Source organism: Aspergillus sclerotioniger (assembly GCF_003184525.1).
Source record: "Aspergillus sclerotioniger CBS 115572 chromosome Unknown BO94scaffold_10, whole genome shotgun sequence".
NCBI lineage: Eukaryota > Fungi > Ascomycota > Eurotiomycetes > Eurotiales > Aspergillaceae > Aspergillus > Aspergillus sclerotioniger.
In genome coordinates, this window is record NW_020291000.1 from 754129 (window position 1) to 773553 (window position 19425).

Consider the following 19425-nt stretch of genomic DNA (forward strand, 5'->3'; position numbering starts at 1 on the left):
AATCAATTCCATAAAAGTACTCTCTAGAAGCAGTCTGAAACCGAACCTACACATCTACAACCACAACATAGACAGCCAAAATAATCTCAACCGAACCCAAGAAACAAAAAGCTAGTAACCTTCTCTAGCAAGCTAGGTATACATATACATGACAACATGCACAACAAGACGGGGCCAACACCAGGAGGCAGCAGCACCCACCACCACTACATCAACAGTCAACTCTATTCATAAACCACCACCCCCAAACCCCTCTTATATCAGATCCCATCATCGTAGGATAGATAGAATCTACTCTACCCAACAATCCGATCCACAAAGCCCTCCTCCAACCGGGCGACCTCCTTCTTAAACGTCTCCACCTCCTTCCAACAATCCAAAGGCCTCCTATCATGCAACCTCAAACAACTCACCACCTCCGATCTAGCCTTCTCAATCCCCGCATCCACCTCCACCAACTTCTTCCGGCCCTCCAACTTCGCCCGCAACTCCTCAATCTCACTGTTCACCGTCTCCCGCGACAGCTCCCGGTTGATGGGCTGCGCCGCCTGCACCGCCTCCACGGGCACAGGAGCCGCCTCGCGCCCCGCGAACGGGATCCGGGGCGCATCCAGATCCAAAGATCCTGGCGGGTAGTACGACGCGCTGCTGGTTGTGATGGGGGCGGTGATACTGGTCTCTTTCACTTCGGCGAGCTTCTTCTCGATCTCGGCGAGGGTTTGCTGTTCGCGGGCGCGGAGACGCTCGAGTTCCTCGGAGACGCGTGCTTGGATTTGGAGTTCCAGGGAGCGGGAGCGAGCGGAATCGGTCTGTTTGCATCGTGATGGTTTGTTAGGTGGTGTGCTGATGGTGGTGGTGATGTTGGGGGTGGGGGGTACGTACCTCTGTGTTGGACTGGAGGGACTCGACGAAGTTGGAGGAGAATTGGACGGGGGAGGAACTGTTCTTGAGGTTAGCTGGGGTTTGTTCACTTGTCTGAGTTATGTGATGTAATTGAGGTTGGATGATTGTGGTGCATGGCATCCGTGAGGATCAATATCTCGACCGGACTGATATAGGTCCGATACGATCCATTGAGCGCGTCCACGACCCCATCTCAGCTCACAATTCCAGAAGGAGGATCTGAATATGTATATGGAGATGGAACCGACCTACCTCGAGAAAACGTGCGAGTTGGCCGAAGCCGCGGGCTTGGAGCTGCCGGCGCCCATGATGTGCGGGGATCGGTTCGTGTCCGTTACTTCTGCCTGAGCTGGCTGGTTCTGTGGCCGGAGCGGAGAGGGGGCGAAGTCAGTGGAACACCGCAATGGCCGCCGAGAGAACTGAGAGGGCAATTCCTGGTCGTCCGGACGGAATTGCATATCGTTGTTTCTGAAGCCGACTTCCGCCGGGTCACGTGGATTAGTCAGTGCCTTTGTTTTTGCCTTGTTGCCTTATAATGTTGATGCCTGAATATGTTATGTCTAATGCCTTGATGCCTGGCATGTTTCTGCCTCAGGCCTGATACTACTGGATTAGTCACGGAGTCAAAAGGGATCCGTTTTTGGCCGCGCTTTTACTTTCTTGGACGCTGGTGTTGGGTAGAGATGCAGCTGCTGACCGGGGTAATGCCGGGGATTGGCTCGAGTAAAGTTTATTAGATCGTTAGGCTTTACTTTGGTTTGGTATGGTTGTTGCTGAGTGGTGGTTGTTCTGAATCTCATACCTACTGTTTACAGGGTTGAGTAACGGGTCTAGAGAACCGTTCATGGGGAGATGAGGAGCTGTTGGCCATTACAGGATCTGTCGAACATGTAGTCGTTCCCTGAGATAGGGACTGCTAGTTAGATTTACCTCTCAAGGGTCTGCTGCCTTCTTTCCATCGTATTCACATACTCACGTGGAAGCTCGGATGTAAAGACATCCGGCAAATCTTTATTCATTGTAAGAGGTTCACTGTAATAGTCGAGTCTTTGGGTGACGCAGTGAAAATAGCCCCCTGTAAGCTGAAAAGGGACTGCATCAACCTAGTAAGGATGAATGAAGCCTTTGAGTGGTGGGTGAAGAAATCTCGCAATGGTACGGAGTACTGCAGCATGCATGAAGCAGCTGTGGCCATGTTTGGCAGTCTGCTCCAGCGGTTGCTTGCATGGCGGGACTGTTACTTAAGGTTACGTCGAAACCCCTGACCATAATTGACTGACACCTCGCTGTGCCGTCTCAACCAAGCCAGCAACCATGGGAGACATGGTGAATCGTCGAATCCATTGTGTGGTTTCCCACATGGCACAGCGTGACTGACTGCTCATGTCAGCAATCAGCATCTCCAGCTTCCCCAATGCCCCGGACGAACGCATCCGGAGAGGCCAACATCACCCCATGACGCGAGGGCCAAGCACGAGAATGGCATTGTGGCATTGGGCCCCTCCTCCTATCCTCCCCCTTCCATTTCCTTCGCTGCTAACCATTTCTCACTCACCGGTGAATGACGGCTGAAACCCCACCATCCGGTTTCATGCGTCATGGCATAGTGCGGGCGGATTCGCTACCGACTCGTCGCAACCCCGTCTTGCAGGCCACTGGGCCACTTAGCGTGAGAAGTAGCATCTGGAGACTGGAGAGAATGGCACTAAGTCAGAAACCTGGGACAGGGAAAGTAGGGAAGTAGGGAAGTAGGGGGCAGATATCGGCAACACGCGAAGAACTCGGAAGAGGAGAGGGGGAAGAGCAGACGTCCTTTGGCCACGACTGGCAAAGCCGGCGAACCCGGCGTTCCCGTTGGCTTTCGCCCGTCGGACTGACCTCATCAACCCCTCCAGCGCGACGTGATTTGAGCCGGGCTTCATCTTGTAGTATTAATACGCCTGTCATCCCCCTTCATCATTCTATCCTCATTCCGGAGATTTGTCTTGACCTCGTATTCCTTCTCTCTTGGTCCCCTCCTCCATCACTGCCCCCTCCCCCGATCTCTCCAGAGTCCAAAGTCCCTTGGTCCCTCCCATATTTACTTACTAGTATTCATTTGCTGGTATTCAACCCCACCACCCCAACACCACCTACCACCACGTCTTTTTCACCCTGTATTTATTTTTCTTGTCACAACACACACATCAAGGTGCCTCTTTTCTTCTTCTCATATCTCTTTCATAAACATATCTCTTCATTTCCATCACCATGTCATCTGCTCTGTTGGACGAGGCTACGCGGATTGCCCGCCAGTTCGACTACCCCGCGGCCGACGTGCGGCGCGGAGTGACGGAATACATCCGCGAGATCGATGAGGGTCTGTCCAAGGAGCACACGACCCTCAGTCAGATCCCGACATATGTCACCGCAGTACCCAATGGCACTGAAAAGGTAACATCCAAGCCAATCATCACCCCGCGGAGCATGGCAGCTGACCCGTTGGCAGGGATTGTACCTGGCAGTAGATCTCGGCGGCACCAACTTCCGCGTGTGTTCGATCGATCTGCATGGAGACACCACCTTCTCCCTTACTCAGTCCAAGATTATGATTCCTCGCGAGACCATGGCGTCAGGGACCGCCAAGGATCTCTTCTTGTTCCTGGCCCGCCAGATCGAGGCGTTCCTGCGCATTCACCACAACGAACACTTCGAAGCCCACCTCCGTCGCCGCAACGAGAAGAATGGTAACTGTGAGGAGGACCTATTCGACTTGGGCTTCACCTTCAGTTTCCCCGTACGTCAGCTGGGCATTAACAAGGGTACCCTGATTCGCTGGACGAAGGGGTTCAACATTCCCGACGCTGTGGGCCAAGACGTCTGCGCGTTGCTGCAGAGCGCCATCGATGAGCTGGAACTCCCGGTGCGCGTGGCTGCCCTGGTCAATGACACCGTGGGAACCTTGATGGCCCGCTCATACACCTCTCCTGGCGAGACGGGTACCTTCCTCGGCGCCATCTTCGGCACGGGCACCAACGGGGCCTATGTTGAGAAGCTTGACCGGATCACCAAGCTGCAGACCATCGAACACTCGTCATATGATAAGACCACCGGTGAGATGATCATCAACGCCGAATGGGGCAGCTTCGACAACCACCTGAGCGTCCTGCCCAACACCATCTATGACCAACAGCTGGATGCCGATAGTAACAACCCGGGCATCCAGATGTTCGAGAAGCGCGTCTCAGGTATGTTCCTGGGTGAGATCTTGCGTCGCGTCATGCTGGACATGTACCGCAACCCATCCCTGGGCTTCCTCAAGTCTAGCGAGTCTACTGTATCTGTTCCCAAAGAGTCGTCCCTGTACCGGCAGTGGGGCATCGACACGAGCTTGTTGAGTCTGGTCGAGGCCGACAAGACCGAGGACATGGAGCAAATCAAGACGGCTCTGAGGGATCATCTCCGGATTCAACGCCCCAGCATCGCAGACTGCAAGGCGATTCAGACCGTTGTGCATGCCATCGGTAAGCGCGCTGCTCGTCTGAGTGCCGTCCCGTTGGTTGCCGTTCTCATCTCCACTGGCAAGCTGCAGAGGGATGATCTCGTGGACATTGGTGTCGATGGCAGTCTGGTTGAATTCTACCCCAACTTTGAAGGATATATGCGTGACGCCCTCCGTGAAGTGCCCGAGGTCGGGGAAGCCGGCAATGAGAAGATCCGCATTGGTATCTCCAAGGATGGCAGCGGTGTGGGTGCTGCTCTGATCGCCCTCGTTGCTAGCAAGGAAGATGCCCGGCGAAAGGCGCAATAGTGCCGGTGCTGGCCTTGATGCAACTTCCTAGTAGCGAGTAGGTCGGAGTTTTTCATATTGGTTAGGTGTTTGAGAGCGGTTGGGAGGAGATTTGGGTATTTGATATTACGGCGTTGTACAGCTTATTGGAACTGGATATATCCTAAATCGAATGATTATTTACTTTAAAGTATAGCCAAATTTGTTGTAACCTATCCAAAAATGCTAATAGTAGTTAGTCTGGATCGATTCCTGCCTTATTTTCTAACCCAACCAAAGGGACAATGGAATGAAAGTCAAAGCAGTGCTATTGCCGCCACTCAGACAGGAGCAGCCTCAAGCCGGGCAATAATTCAATAACGTCCTGGCTTGGCTTTATTTAGTCTACCTCACTTAAAGTTTGCTTAGGTGGATTAGGAGGAGAATTAAGCGATGTGATCAGCGTGCAGGGACTTAGTCTAGATGCAGCCGCCACCTTGCCTCAGGGGCACATCTTATTATCCGATCCAACCCAACGCTCCCTCAGGTCTCCTGTCATGCTGATATCTCCGCACAATGTAATCCAAGGCTATCCAGATGCATCGATATCGTGACCGGATGGAAATATTGCCGATGCCGAAGAATATCAGAAGCAGCCCCCGCGCAGTGTGACCTCGATTGCCCCGTCACGCTGACCGTCCGGTGAATATCCGTAGCCTACACGACCTTGCAAAGTGTGGTTACAAAATACACTAAATGGCCTAACTCCCGGAGATGCAAGCAAGGGGTGGGACAGGCGAGTCTGTCGGCCTGACCGGCGTGGCTTCGAAACGGTGACACAAACAGCCTTTTCATTACGACAATTCCCGTCAGCCAGGCCGGCAACATGCTCTTCCGTGACCCGGGCTTTCCTTTCTTTCCTCTCCTCTCTTGTTATTCACTTGGTCTCTATACGACGGCGCAGGGAATCATACCACTGTTGTTTACCTTTACTCTCCCGGGCAACCTGTATATGGCCTTTGGCATCGAGAAGCTGGACTGACATCTACACAAGGATACTATTGTGACCATGAGCGCTGTCAATACTCACATGCAGCAGAATTCTGCTGAGATGAAACCACTCAGATCGATGGGGACAGGAAACAATTCAGCCAGGAAGCACTCGACGGATAGAGAAAGTACTCTCGTCGACTCTGCGCGCGATGCCTCCGCTCACTCACGCACAGATGGCGCGCATGAGAAAGCTCCGGACTCGGGACATAGCAATAATGTCGAGCCTCAGCCAGAGTATCCTACCTCGTGGAGGCTCGCGCTGATAGTTAGTGGTCTGTGTCTGTCGATCTTCTGCATGGCCCTGGTAAGTATCACCTCTACAATACAATAAACAACTGCTGATGGCACGGCAGGACAACACGGTTCTGGCGACGGCAATCCCCAAAATCACAGACCAGTTCAAGTCCCTCGACGACGTGGGCTGGTACGGCAGCTCCTACCTCCTTACCTCTTGTTGTCTGATACTGGCCTTTGGCAAACTATACACGTTCTATTCGACCAAATGGATCTACCTGGTTGGGCTCACGCTTTTCGAGATCGGATCCTTAGTCTGCGGAGCTGCTCCCAACTCAATTGCACTGATTCTCGGACGGGCGATTGCTGGGCTGGGGGCCGCAGGATTATTCTCGGGGGCCATGCTCATTATCTCGCAGACGGCACCGCTGGAATGGAGACCAATCTTTGCTGGCGCCATGACCTCGATGTATGGGATTGCTAGCGTAGCGGGACCCTTGATGGGTGGTGCATTCACCGACCACGTCAGTTGGCGGTGGTGCTTCTACATCAACCTTCCCATCGGCGGTGCCACCATCTTCTTCATTGTGTTGTTCTTCAAGGCGCCCAGGTCCGTGAAAAGTAACTCGGAGATCAAGGACCAGCTGTCTCAGTTCGATATACCCGGGACATGTGTCTTTCTACCGGGGGTTATCTGCATCCTTTTAGCACTGCAATGGGGCGGGACGACCTATGCATGGGATAACGGCCGCATCATCGCCCTGCTCGTCTTGTTTGGAGTGCTCATTGGCATCTTCATCGTGCTACAGGGACTGGAAAAGGAGAAAGCCACGGTGCCTCCGCGGCTGATCAAGAACCGGAACGTCTGGGGGGCTGCATTGTTCAGCTTCTGCGTTGGTGGCTCATTCTTCGTATTCATCTACTATGTACGTCCACCTTACTCATATCCCCCAAACTCCCGCTAATAATCTCCAGCTTCCCATCTGGTTCCAAGCCATCAAAGGCGTCAGCGCCACCAAATCCGGGATCATGAACCTGCCCATGCTGCTCGGCGTCGTCATCTTCGCCATCGTAGCAGGTGCCTGTGTCTCCACACTCGGATACTACACCCCATTCATGCTCATATCCCCCGCACTCCTTGCCATCGGCGGTGGGCTCCTCTCCACCATGACAGTTGACTCATCGGCCGGCCACTGGATCGGATACCAAGTCATTCTAGGCATGGGAGCCGGCTTCGGCATGCAGCAGCCCATGATGGTCGTGCAAGCTGCACTGGCCGTCACGGACATCCCCAGCGCGACGGCAATCGTCGCGTTCGCACAGACACTGGGTGGAGCACTGTTCGTGTCTGTGGCGCAGAACGTCTTCCAGAACGAGCTGCACAAGAACCTGGCCAAGGTGCCGGGTGTTGACGCAGCTAGCGTAGTGCAGGCTGGTGCGACGATGCTACGAAAGGTGGTGTCTACGGACCAGTTGCCGGCGGTGTTGGAGGCGTATAACGAGGCCGTAACGACGACGTTCTACGTGGGGGTGGCGATGGGAGCATTGGCTATTTTCGGGGCGTTGCCTATTGAGTGGATTTCAGTGAGGGGGAGGAAGATGGAGACGACGGCTGCATAGCGTGCTGCTTGCTGCCTAGCTGCGTAGCTGCGTAGTTCACTGCTTCTTAGCTTTGCTTTTCTTTACTAGCTATATGTAGCAATTAGCACACAGAAGATAGATCGAACCAGAAGATAATCTAATACGAAGCAGACAAGGTATCGGTATCTCCACGCTACAAAAGGAGAACAAAAGGAAATACAAGAGAGTATATGAAGCTGTCAAGCCCACAGCAAACCAGACCAAGCGGACAGATAAGCAAACAGAAAGATAGACCAATAGATAGACCAGACAACACTTGACCTGCTGTCCACGACCAACACAACCCCAAACCACATCAACCAAAGACAACAACAAAATACCAAGAAAGTAAAAAAGGAATCTAAACAACAGCATACAAACTCAAATACACCCCCCAAATAACCCCACAGGCACTCCCAAACACCACGCGTCGATCCACCGGCACAACGGTATACATAAGCATCGACACAAGAGGCCGATACTTAAGTCTCGCTATCATAATAGGTTTGAAGTCCTATATACATACTGTCAGTTCCAACCCATCCCCCCTCATCCCTCAACTCATAATATTCCAGGGAAAGAGAAATATACTCACAATCTCCACCAACCTCACCACCTCGACAACCCTCACCCCCTTAAGCAAATTAATCAACACCACAAACAACACGATATTCATCACGCTGCCGATACTCTGATCGAGGAGGAATTTCATGAGGAAGTTGTACCAGCCTCTTCCTCCTGCTCTGCTAGCCCCAAGTCTTCGTTGAGGCAGGAAGGGTTTTTCTTTCAGCGTGCCGGTGCTGTTAGTGGAAAGAGGAATGGAGATGTATACTTCCCCGTTTCTTTCATTTTTGTTTCTCCGATTTGGAGAGGTGGTGGTGGTGGTGGTGGTAGTAGGCGCTCTCCTGAACAATAAAGCCCCCGGAAACTTGTCTTCTAGATATCGCTGCCATATGAAGTTTATGGGTACGATGAGGATACCGTAGATGATGAATTGGAGGACGGCGGGTGTGTTTATGGTGAATGAGGATTTCTTTTGTTAGGATTATTATTATTATGATCGATTTTGGGTGTTGTTGGTGGTGGTGGTGGTGGTGGTAATGATATTTTGGTTTTGGGGTTTTTTTCTTATTTTGTATTGTATTGAGAAGGGGTAGGGGGGAAATAGGAATAGGATAGGCTTACGGATTTCCGGTGATGATCTATTATCTGGGCCAGGATGTTGGCGATGGCGTTTAGAATGGTCGATTGGATGAAGGTGGTTGTTAAAGGGGAGGGCATTTCTTTTCTTTCTTTTTCTTTATTTTTATTGACTTGAATCTGTGTCTGGGGTGGGTTGGGGATGGAGGTATGTTCTGGAGGGGAGTTGGGGTGTTCAGGGTGGAATGGGATGGGATGGGTTCGGATGGGATGGTCAAGTGGAGTCAAGGAGTGGACATGGTGGAAATGGAATAGGAAAGATCGGATAGGTTCAATATATGGATCTGTTAAGGAAAGCAACGAGGGTGGTGATGGCCATCAATCAGTCTTTCACATAGTTGAGTTGGGTTCTGAAGGTGCAGCAACAGCAGCAGCACGTGTGGGCACGTGTCCTTTTGCATGTCTTACTTTTATTTTAGTCTTTGGTATTCGACTTGTACTTTTCTCTACAAGATTTCAACGGGATGAGTAGTAATAATACCTATGAACAGTATCAAGGGAAGAAACTAAGCAGCTCGCACCAGCACATCGGGTCCCTCCTTTGCACTGGTAAAGTGGTCAACCAAGGCGAAATGCCCGCTCTCATCCTCGCCCCGACGATCGGCCAGCTCGAGATCAAACCGGAACAGCACCCGCGCAATTGTCAAACGCATCTCCATGAACGCCATGCTCTTGCCGATACATCCCCGCGGCCCAATGCTAAACGGACAGAATGCTCGACGCGCCACCTCGACGTCCTCGCGTGTAGTTTGCCAGGACTCCAAGCCCGTTTGGCAGATCGCCCCTTCGATCCACCGTTCGGGCAGAAAGGCTCCGGGGAGCCGGTAATAAGAAGCCTGGCGGTGGATCGAGTACGTCGGCGTCCCACAATCGGTGCCGGCCGGCAGAAAGACCCCGTCGACCAAGGCTCCGCCCGCCATCACCTCGCGCGGAGGCACCCCCGGCACAGCCGGCGCCAGGCGGAGCGCCTCGTCCAGGCATGCCTTCAAATACACCATCTCGTTCAACTTACTCCCCGTCACGATATCCTCTACGGACGCGAAATTCTCCCGAATCTCCTTCTTCAGCTTCGCCATCGCGTGCGGCGTGCGCACCAGATAGAAGATCGCCGCCGCCAGCGTCGTCGACGTCGTATCACTCCCCGCGATCATCAGCACATTCGCCTCGCCCCAGAGCTCCGGTGTCGTCAAACCCTGGCCCGTTTCGGGATCCCGTGCGTTAAGCAGGTAATAGAAGAAGTCCTTTTTGGCGTCGCGGCCGGCCTGCGCACGTTCCTGGGCACGCTTGTTCGCCTCCACGCGCGAGTTCATGATGAAGTTCCAACGGTCGTTGGTCAGTCGGTGGATGAAGATCTGGTCCAGGTGCCATCGGTCTAAGGGCATCCAAAGCCCGCACTAGATACGTGTCAGCAGTCTCAATGTTACTGGTATGGGTGAAGACATACAACATAGTGCCGGTTCGCAGCCCGATCGACCAGTTCAATCAGTCGTCGTCGACTACTTTCAATCAACATGTCGAAGCTCTTTCCGAAGCACAGCTCCCCCATCACATCATAAGTGAGGTAGCTGAACCACCGACCCATGTCCTGCACCTGGCCAGTCTTCTGAGGATGTGCTAGGCCGGCGCACAGCTGGCGGACATGCAACAGCATCACGTCTTCCATACTTTGCAGCGCATGATCGGAGAAGGCCTGGCTCAGGACACGACGTTTCCGACCATGCATGACCTTATCGATAGCATTGTGGGTGTTATACACGCCCTTGATGGCGGGGAAGGCATTGTAGAAGTCGGCCTTCTTAAGTCGTTTGCCATGCCCGTAAATATCATGCAGGCCTTGGGCAGTATTTACGGAGACGAAGTTGGGGGCGACCCGGACATGGGAGCCGTATTGCTCATGAAGAGCATAGAGCCACAGATGTCGGTTTCCTTGGAGGCCATGATAGAGTTGGACCCAGGGAGTGAGCGAGGCAAGAAAGGGCCCCGGGATCCGACGAAGAGGATGGAAAAATCGGTTGTAGACGGCGTAGACAAACGACTAGAGCTGTTAGCTTGCAGACCCTTGTACAGTATAGTCCCCTAGTCCTCCATATCTGTCCAGCATCAACATACCAATCCCAACAGCAACACCCCCAATGCCCACCCCACACGCCCAACCGAAAGCACCTCCCAGCCAATCTGCGCAAGCATATTATAACCCCCGCTCTATATCAAGCGGTAATAATAACAACGAATGGTCTCAACTCCGAGACTAAAGACAAGGATGGCGGGAGTACTAGGTATACACGTCGAGCAAGGCCCGAGGGTAACCGCGGCCAACCGAGCAGTGATGCACCAAGGGAAATGGCCGCAAGCGGAACGGACGATGACGAAAGGGTCCCGATATCAGACCGACGATCCAGATACTGTGTTGTTTGGGTTATCCTGATGTCCGTGTCTCATCCAGACCCCGGGGATCCGAGAGCGATTTCAACCTTTTTATAGCCTTTGTTGGCTCGGTTAGTTACGGGCGTCGTTGGCTGCTTCCGCTGCCCCTCCTCTTCACTCGTCTCCTCGTTTGGGGGTACGAAGTGGCTTCCATGGGACGGGGGAGGTTTTTATTTTGTTTTGGCTCGTGAGGCGTCATCGTGGCGAGGGTTGTTGGTTCATTCATTACTGGGTATCTTATCTTCCTACGGGTGATGTGTTGGTAGGTAGGTATACACATCTGGCTGTACGCATGTCTATATTGCCTTGTGGAGAGGTCTGTTGGAACTATGTTGTGGTGGTCGTGGTCTCGTAGGATTAGCTATGTATCTATTGGTTCTTCATTTATAATGTGCATGCTACACATCGTCTCACGTCATTTGGTGACTATCGGAGGATATAGATCACTTTGTGCAATCCTCTGCCTGATCCGCATTACCGAGGGCATTGCTTATCGATCCAGGTCTGATCGTAGGCCATCCTGGTGACGTGATGGCTATGGTCTCGACAGCCCAATCGCTGCATCAAAACCACCTTATCAGTCAGCCCGTCACCATCCACATGCACTACAGAGTCCTCGCTCGGTATTGCTCGGCTAGCCATGCAGTCAGGCCGTTGGGCGGTGAGTCCGGCTGTCTCAGGTGTGCCCGTGCAGGCCTCCGTCAAGAATCCACTGCTCATTGTCATCGTTATCATCCTGCACTCTCCGCCAGGTTTGTTTGCGCTCCTTGCGTCCCGAGTCCGCTTGCTCGCCCTCTGCCGGCTTCCAGACCGGTCGCAACAGTCCTCCGGCTGCGAGCAGAGGATTGTGACTGAATGCTTTGCCGCTGCTATCTCTGTGCCCATCCCCAAGCTCCTCCTCTGCCTTGGCCTCTGCTTCTTCCTCGGCAGAAGGACCGGCCTCCGCGGGCTCAGCCGACTGGTAGACCCTCCTCACTTTTCCTCCCTTGATATCCAGACTCATGATGGTCTTCTTCTTCTCCCATTCCGGTCGTGCCTTTTCTTCCATCTCCCGCATAATCCGCTGCTGTTTCTTCAAGGCCAGTGCTCGCTGTGCAGGAGTCATCCACAGCGTTGACGCAACATTCGGAGTCTCGAAATCCGCCGCCTCATCAACCACACGCGTCCGCTTGGCATTCTGTGCCTGGAACGCAAGCAATTTGTCCCGATGCGCTTTGGCAGCGTCTAGTTTGCTGGGTGCTCCTAGGCCCGGACCGAATCCACCCTCCCGGTGTACACTATCGTTGTGTGCGCGCATCTTCTCCTGTCCACGCTCCGCCCGCAGCTCCCGGATCATGCTCTGGATCTCGTCATTCGACAGTAGCGGCGTTCCGCAGAACGAACACGGCTGCAGCCCTTCCAGCGAGCAAATGATCTTCCCACAGTTGAGACAATTCGGCGCAGGGTCAAAGAGGGGGTGTATGCTAGCGTAGCAGGTACATTTGCGGGCGCCGCTGCTCAGCGTCGGATTCGTAGATACCTCCAGGGCGGCGATGGCAGCCGTCAGATCATTTATGTTATTCGTAGTTAGCGATCCCTTGGACGAGGAACCGGTCGCCGTACTGCCACCCGTTCGAGAGGCAGATTTGGCCGCTTTCGACTTGACGTTCGGCAAAAGATCCGAGATCACCGGGCCAGCTGCAGAGGGCGGGTTCTTGGCTGGAGTTGGTCTCGGCGCAGGCGATTGGTTCCGCGACGAGGGAGCGGATGCCTCGCGCGAGGACATCAGCGGAGATGGGCCTGTATCCTGTGCGCCTTTTCTCGTGCCTGCATCCTGCCTGCTCCTGGACGAGACAGGCATGTAATCCTCATCCTGGTCCTCCTTTCTGTAGCCGCCCGTCACGTTCCCGAAATTGTCAGGTCGACGTACAGGCCCGGCGCTGTGAAGTGGTGGCTTCGACTTCTTGCCCCTCTTGGATCCCGTCCCCGAATAGTTGTTTTTAGCTGTGGAGGATGCGCGGTCGGGAGCTGGCGATGGCGCTTCGGATCGTGGAGGTTCTCGTCGCGAGCTGAATGCAGCAATAAATTCCAATGCGGCGGGCGAGTCGCCGAGGAGGTTTTTGAGGTGATCGGCGCCTTCTTCTTTGGGAAGACTGGCGGCGTAGGTGATGATCTGCGTGAGCGACTCCTCGTCCAGCGGGAGAAGTTGGGCCAGTCGGGGGACACCCCAGGAGATAAGACCGGAATTGCTCATTTCGGAAGACGATGAGGGGTTGTGTGAGGTTGGCGATTGAGCAGATGAATGCTCATGGTGGATGTAGTGTTGAGAAAGTGGATGGTGAGAGGATGACGACGGATGATTCCGATGGGGTGCGGGGGCCATACTTTTCAGGCCGCGATCTTCCTATACAACCAAGACAACATCCAAGATACATTACATATAAGTCTACTATAGATCGGTATTCTCCTGTACATGATTTCAATTACCACTGTCCACTCACCTTCCATGTGTACTTAATATAGTGAACGTATCTGAGAATCTTGACAAAGCAGCCCTAATCTGCATGACAGCCAACCATACGATATAGTTCATTATGTTACACTAATACCAGTACATACACATGATATGCCTAGTGACATCTTAATATGAAGTTTAAATCATATTCAAGGTGAGTTTACGCTCCAAGATGCAATTGCCCACCTTCCTCTTGCACGTCAGCGAAGGCCGACGACATTCTCCTTATAGATACTTCGTACCGTTGATCTTCAAAATAGCCTCATCCACATTGAAATTTATGTCAAGGGTCGGTGAAGAAAAGCATTTTCTTATGAGCGTATATCAATCCGCAACTGATCTCATTTTCCTTGATATACTCCGCATGTTAGCCCGAGAAAGAAATGTCAGCCTCGAGTACAACAAGCCTCGCAGAACGGTGTCCCCCAAAAGATGAGAAAGAAGAAGGAGAAGGAGAAAAGATATTATCGTGGACAGAAGAAAATGGAACAATTTGAAACGCAGTAATCCACACTGCAACGTCCCTGTCTCTTATGCGGATGCTCCCTCATTCCTTGACTCACCCCTGCTCCTCCAAGCTCCCAGGATCAATGCCAAAGTAAATCAGGCGCCATTTGAGATAATCAATCCGATCCTGCGGTCTCTTGAGTTTTCATTGAACTTCCGTGAGATCTCTCCGCATGCAATCCTATGTGTCGTAGCCCAATCGCTCTCATAGCCACCGTTTATCTGTCAGGTATTTATCTTCAGGATATTCCCCCTCCATGAGGGCATCCTCATATCATAAAAGCCCCATAACGATCTACGTACCAAGCACAAGTGGTGTAGGGGAGGAGGCGAGAGGGGGTAATATGTAGAATATGGTGGGAGTACTGTTGAGTTCTCGTTCCCAATGCATATCATGCTTTGAGCTAACGCTCACTAACCCTATTCTTATCCGTTCGTTCATACCAGCGGTATAGACCCCTGTAATCCTCTGGAGACAACTATATTTCCTCGTCAACACATCGTGGTTGTAATGGCAGTGGTTGTTCGTTTAGTTGTTTGGTATGTTCGTGGTAAACTTTAGAATAGATGTTAAACTTGCAAATGTCTTCAGTTTCGATGGTCATTTCCGTGAGTATTGGAACCTGACTTAGACACCGCATCGATCGTGTCTGATAAATGTGAAAACTGGACATTGAAGAAGCTGAGAATAGCAGTCAGTACGCCATTTGTGCTTCGTAAATTGTCTGTAGATTGTGATTGAACACCGCTAATATATCCTAGATTGGCTTAACGATATGGTAGCTGATCTCAAGTTGGTGGTTAGTCTTGTCGAGATGGTTTCGCGTGTAGATAGCTTCAACCTTTATACTCGCTTCTAGTTAAGGTGAATCATGACCTCGATTATATCGAGGGTTCCTGATTCACTAACTGTTATGCCTTAGTATGATCCAGAGACTCCATGGACTTGGATGTGGCTGCTATTAAATCAGACTTAACTGTCTATTCTGCCATTTCACCAGTTGCAATCGCCCTATTCACCCATATCATGATATGTACGAAGTCTGGAATAATCCAATTGATTTGCAGGGCCCCGCGCTGACAGTGTCAGAGTATTGTACATGCAACCGCATAAGCGTCTATCAATAATATCAGAAATCAGAAAACACCTGTCGAGAAAGAAAATAGCGAAAGGCTTGAGATGATGCCAAGCATGTCCCAGACTTCTCGACTCGAAAGTACTAAGGTAAGTTCCCGTTGACGCCGTGATGCCGGGTATTTACGTCAATATCGTTAAGCAAACGGAGACTATGTCCAAAGTCTCGTCCCCAATGCAGACAGATCCACATGTCCGCGAGAAAGCAATATGAGAAAGGTTGAAGGGGAAAGTAGAAAGGTAGGAGAAGGGGGGGAAAATGAGAGAGAAGACAAGATCAGCCTATGCATTGTCCCCGTTCGCTTCAGTCTTGATATCTCCATCACCAGAACCAGCGGCGTCGCTTGCTGCGGCCATATCGGGTGTCAACCCGTTCTTAAGTTTGCTGGGCGGAGGTGGCTTCTTTCCAGACAGTTTCTTCGGGGCTCCTAGTTTCTTCTTCTTCGGCGGGAGTGCTGTTGGAGCGTCATCGTCGACGAGTGGGCGTTTGGGCGGGGCTGAACTGGGTGTGCTGGCGCCATTCTCCATCGGAGTCTTGTTGCGGTTGGCCTGTCGCCCTGACAGACCCAAGCATCTATCCAAATGCTGCGCGACACGCGTCACCACAAAGTACCTCGGACAGTTGGGGCATTTCACAGTCGGGAATGACACCTTCTCTGGAGCTGCTTGTTTGAAGGAACTGTCAGGTGTCGTGGGAGGGCTCGAAGCAGGTGTATTGGACGTGTTCGTCTGTTTCTTCTTCTTTGGGTTCAATTTATCTGTCGCGAATGGGTTACCATGAACATCATGCCCGGGTTTGCTGATCATCGGCTGCTTCTGACAATACTCTCGGTACGGATCCGGGGGAGCCCGAGCCCCAACGCCGGTCACCGGGTACAAAAGACGAGGCAATCGGCAGTCCGGGCAGATTATCTCTTTCGTCGTTTGCAGAGGATTCCCCTTGAGGTAAACCTTGCCTTCATCGAAGACAGCTGCGTCGGTCTCGACATGGATATCCTTGAGCTCCTCGAAATCGAGATCGCCAGGCTTGAATGCTCCAGCCGGCTTCCCGCTCTCTTCACGACGTTTGGCGGCCTCTTCGTCGGCTTTCTGCCTTGCAGTGACCACCGCCGAGCGCATACGGGAGACCTTCTCATCGCGATGCACCTTGGCCACTATATCATGGATGATATTATAGAACGTGTCGTCGAGTATCTCACACGTCTAGTGTTGTCAGCATTCATGGATGAAAGATCCAAGGACGCCATTGATCTGGAGCCAATTATAACCCGGGCATGAACATACCAGCTTCGCAAGCGTTCCTGGAGGAAAGGAACTCCCATGTTCTCCGGTTCCATTCGGCTCACCCATTTCGACGATGTCCTTCGTAGACTGAAGGTTGTTAGAATCGGAGACCTAGAACTTCAAAAACAACGCGGAGTATATGGAATAGCCAGGCATGAGGTGTCCATGCACGGTGATTCGAGTATAGTATTGCAGATCACGAGATAACACAGCGGTGCCACCGATAGATATGCAAAGTCAGGGACAACAGTTCACACACCTGTGCTTGTTATGCAGGAGCAATTACAGCGCCAATTGTACCGGAACTTGCAGACGAGACAACGGTCGCTTCTGCACAGCTTCGAAGTATATCACCGATATCAACACAATGACGCCATGTAGTTCTGCGCAGGAAGTTCGAGGAAAATCTGAGTCGGAGTTCGCTGGTCGCCGCTCAACGGATGCGGATGGGGGGACAATGGCGTAATAGATGACTCTTGGTGCCCGTGTTGGTCCGAACAAAGGAAGCAATAAAGGAAACGGCCGATTCCCAGTATGGAATATATCTCAAAGAAGTAACACACAAGGACAATAGCATGTAGAGCCCATCTGCCTGGCGGGAGTGAATGGCGTCTATGACCCGGGGGGCGGGAAACACCCACGGTAGGGAGAATCAGCGGACTGCGCGCACGGCCATAACCGCCAGGGGGGAGCAACTTACCTGGCTTCACATCCGATGAAAAGACATATATATAGAGAGCCCAGTGGAACGTGTGACGCAGCCAAAAAATAAGACCAAGACGGCAAGTGAGGGTGCAGCACCAGGGGGAATCCTGGATCGGAGGACGTGGAGAGAGGCTCTTTTGCGCTGGCCTTTGCCTCTTTGAACTCGTCCGACCGCCCGATCTTATCTTATCGCATCTCCGCGTTTCTCTCGCCGTTTTCGTCCACCGCTTTTGGATCGTGTCTCGGGTTCCCCTCTTGTTGCGCGCTGCTCTTTCCCCTCCTCTCTCCTCACGGCGCTTCGGAGTGCCTTTTCTATGCGATAGTGTTTGCTCCAGACGAAGCAGAGCACCTCTCCAGCGTTGTTTACACATCACCTTTGCTCCAACATCCACCATGGCCTTTCAGTTCTTCGCAAAGGTGCATCAATCCAAAGCGCCCACTTCTCCACCTTTGTCTCCCCCTCAGGCACCAGCGTCGATAACCTCCTCGTCTACAAACACTCACCCTAGGCCACCCAAATGTCCGCCCCCTTTTGTCGTACCGTCCACCTCGGGCTCCCATACTGTGAGCCTGGCTTCCAAATTTCAGCCTCCAGCAGGCCGGGACTCGACTTTCCAAGCGGTTGCATACCCAAATCCCATCGCATCAGGCCACCCCACTCCGCACCCGCATGTTACCGTTGAAGTGGTGGGCACAGCTCACATTCCTTCCCTCACTCGGATCACGGGCTTGTTGCTTCCCATTCGCTATCCGAATTCTTTCTACACAGCCATGATCACGGATCCCGTGATCGCGTCGCTGTCCCGCGTGGCCGTCTACCATGATCATCCGGTAGCTGCCGCGCCCGCCTCCGCAGCGTCACCTTCCTCGACAAGCTTGCAGACGCCAGCGACAGGGACTGACAAAGTCATCGGAGGAATCAGGTGCCGACTGGAGCGGCTACCGCCCACTACCGCGGGAATTTTGCAAGGTCGTTCGAACTCGGAGCCGACAAATCTTTACATCCAGACCCTACACCTTCTCTCTCCGTATCGGGGATGTGGGATTGCAGCGTCACTGCTTAATTCGCTACTCTTCTCGCCAGATGGGTCTTCATCTTCGGGTTCCTCGGACACCCAATCTGGTCAGCAAGTCTCAGAACTGGTAAGGCATTACAACATTCGCACCGTCACAGCCCATGTCCACGAGGCCAACGAAGAAGGGCTGAAGTGGTACGTTGCACGTGGGTTCAAGGTGGAAGATGGGGTCGTGGAAAATTATTACCGTCGACTGAAACCTTCCGGGGCAAGAATAGTCAAACTTGTCCTCCAGTGGACGGATGCGAATAACGAGGGGAACACTTCTGCTCGCAACAAGGATCGAGACCAGCGCAAGGCCCCTGGAGACGACGATGAAGACTGGGAAAAGGTCGAAGCTGAAGACGAGGATGACGAGGAAGATCATGGAGTACAACCTTTCGGGGATTCAGATTCTAAGCTTCTCGAAGTCGACGAGGGTGTGAGCAGGAAGCGCAAGGCAGATGATGAGCCTCAGCGGCTATGACTTTCTTTCACTTGTCATTAGAAGCATAGAAGCACTGATACCGTCTTTCCCTGTTCCGTTTTGCTTCTGTCTCTTGTTTTGGCGTTTTGAATTTTCCACCATCATTTGATACCCCTACCATTGTCCAGTCCGTTAGGATAGATCCTCATACTGCCCTCCTTTCCAGCTTGATTCTTGTCCGCTCATGTTCGGGGTGTATATACATCGTCTACATTAGACCAATCAACCTATTATCGAATATTCTCAAGCAGTGCCCGAACTAGCTTTCATCCTAGCATACCATCCCGCAGGGTCTGGCCTCTTGGTGAATGCATGTCTCCTTCTAGAACAATCCAAAAGCCACCCCCACCGAAACACTTGAACGCGTCCCCCAACACGTCGCCACTGGATGAATATCCAAAGTGGATTTTCGCGATTCTCTTGATATCTCACGGATTTGGAGCTTCTTATTGGTATATGAAATCATATCAGATTGATCAGATAGCATGCTAGCACACTGCAGGGGTGGCACCAGTATGTCTAAGTATTCACCCATTGCACCCTGAGGAGTGACGTTCATTCGATTGACACGGAGTT

The 19425-nt window shown here is 52.4% G+C and overlaps 8 protein-coding genes across 8 annotated transcripts; 3 read left to right on the forward strand and 5 right to left on the reverse strand.

The window, feature by feature from the left end:
- Positions 1-35: 35 nt before the first annotated feature.
- On the reverse strand, positions 36-1374 carry BO94DRAFT_28193 (Mic19 family protein). Its single transcript, XM_025606629.1, has 2 exons — positions 883-1374; positions 36-809 (listed from the first exon to the last, which is right to left on the reverse strand). Exons 1-2 carry the CDS (start codon positions 1021-1023, stop codon positions 297-299), a joined length of 654 nt encoding a protein of 217 aa, XP_025468902.1. The 5' UTR covers positions 1024-1374; the 3' UTR covers positions 36-296.
- Positions 1375-3153: 1779 nt separating this feature from the next.
- On the forward strand, positions 3154-4693 carry glkA (glucokinase glkA; the record flags this gene model as incomplete). The annotated part of the gene is made up of 2 exons (XM_025608015.1): positions 3154-3336; positions 3392-4693. The coding sequence occupies 2 exons, from the start codon at positions 3154-3156 to the stop codon at positions 4691-4693; spliced, it is 1485 nt and encodes a 494-aa protein (XP_025468903.1).
- A 937-nt stretch (positions 4694-5630) lies between these two features.
- Positions 5631-7593, forward strand: BO94DRAFT_28300 (MDR family MFS transporter). The gene is made up of 3 exons (XM_025606643.1): positions 5631-6008; positions 6058-6864; positions 6914-7593. Exons 1-3 carry the CDS (start codon positions 5721-5723, stop codon positions 7556-7558), a joined length of 1740 nt encoding a protein of 579 aa, XP_025468904.1. The 5' UTR covers positions 5631-5720; the 3' UTR covers positions 7559-7593.
- A 145-nt stretch (positions 7594-7738) lies between these two features.
- BO94DRAFT_28289 (uncharacterized protein) lies at positions 7739-9120 on the reverse strand. The gene is made up of 3 exons (XM_025606642.1): positions 8744-9120; positions 8154-8591; positions 7739-8072 (listed from the first exon to the last, which is right to left on the reverse strand). Exons 1-3 carry the CDS (start codon positions 8837-8839, stop codon positions 7920-7922), a joined length of 687 nt encoding a protein of 228 aa, XP_025468905.1. The 5' UTR covers positions 8840-9120; the 3' UTR covers positions 7739-7919.
- Positions 9121-9178: 58 nt separating this feature from the next.
- Positions 9179-10945, reverse strand: BO94DRAFT_565121 (cytochrome P450; the record flags this gene model as incomplete). Its single annotated transcript, XM_025614475.1, has 3 exons — positions 9179-10152; positions 10203-10793; positions 10868-10945. The coding sequence occupies 3 exons, from the start codon at positions 10943-10945 to the stop codon at positions 9265-9267; spliced, it is 1557 nt and encodes a 518-aa protein (XP_025468906.1). The 3' UTR covers positions 9179-9264.
- Positions 10946-11519: 574 nt separating this feature from the next.
- Positions 11520-13494, reverse strand: BO94DRAFT_534028 (C2HC5-type zinc finger protein). The gene has a single exon (XM_025611446.1). It carries the CDS (start codon positions 13413-13415, stop codon positions 11859-11861), a length of 1557 nt encoding a protein of 518 aa, XP_025468907.1. The 5' UTR covers positions 13416-13494; the 3' UTR covers positions 11520-11858.
- A 2106-nt stretch (positions 13495-15600) lies between these two features.
- Positions 15601-16668, reverse strand: BO94DRAFT_463054 (SGF11 family protein; the record flags this gene model as incomplete). The annotated part of the gene is made up of 2 exons (XM_025608003.1): positions 15601-16521; positions 16603-16668. 2 exons carry the CDS (start codon positions 16666-16668, stop codon positions 15601-15603), a joined length of 987 nt encoding a protein of 328 aa, XP_025468908.1.
- A 1032-nt stretch (positions 16669-17700) lies between these two features.
- On the forward strand, positions 17701-18849 carry BO94DRAFT_463128 (GNAT family N-acetyltransferase; the record flags this gene model as incomplete). The annotated part of the gene is made up of 1 exon (XM_025608009.1): positions 17701-18849. The coding sequence occupies one exon, from the start codon at positions 17701-17703 to the stop codon at positions 18847-18849; it is 1149 nt and encodes a 382-aa protein (XP_025468909.1).
- Between the last annotated feature and the right edge of the window lie 576 nt (positions 18850-19425).

Coding starts and splice junctions, on each gene's coding strand:
- BO94DRAFT_534028 (XM_025611446.1), bottom strand. CDS start 13,415: ATGAGCAATTCCGGTCTTATCTCCTGGGGTGTCCCCCGACTGGCCCAA.
- BO94DRAFT_28289 (XM_025606642.1), bottom strand. CDS start 8,839: ATGCCCTCCCCTTTAACAACCACCTTCATCCAATCGACCATTCTAAAC. Junction 8,592..8,743: donor TAGATCATCACCGGAAATCC/GTAAGCCTATCC, acceptor TCCTAACAAAAG/AAATCCTCATTCACCATAAA. Junction 8,073..8,153: donor TGGTGAGGTTGGTGGAGATT/GTGAGTATATTT, acceptor GTATGTATATAG/GACTTCAAACCTATTATGAT.
- BO94DRAFT_28193 (XM_025606629.1), bottom strand. CDS start 1,023: ATGCCATGCACCACAATCATCCAACCTCAATTACATCACATAACTCAG. Junction 810..882: donor CCCTCCAGTCCAACACAGAG/GTACGTACCCCC, acceptor CGATGCAAACAG/ACCGATTCCGCTCGCTCCCG.
- BO94DRAFT_28300 (XM_025606643.1), top strand. CDS start 5,721: ATGAGCGCTGTCAATACTCACATGCAGCAGAATTCTGCTGAGATGAAA. Junction 6,009..6,057: donor CGATCTTCTGCATGGCCCTG/GTAAGTATCACC, acceptor ATGGCACGGCAG/GACAACACGGTTCTGGCGAC. Junction 6,865..6,913: donor TCTTCGTATTCATCTACTAT/GTACGTCCACCT, acceptor AATAATCTCCAG/CTTCCCATCTGGTTCCAAGC.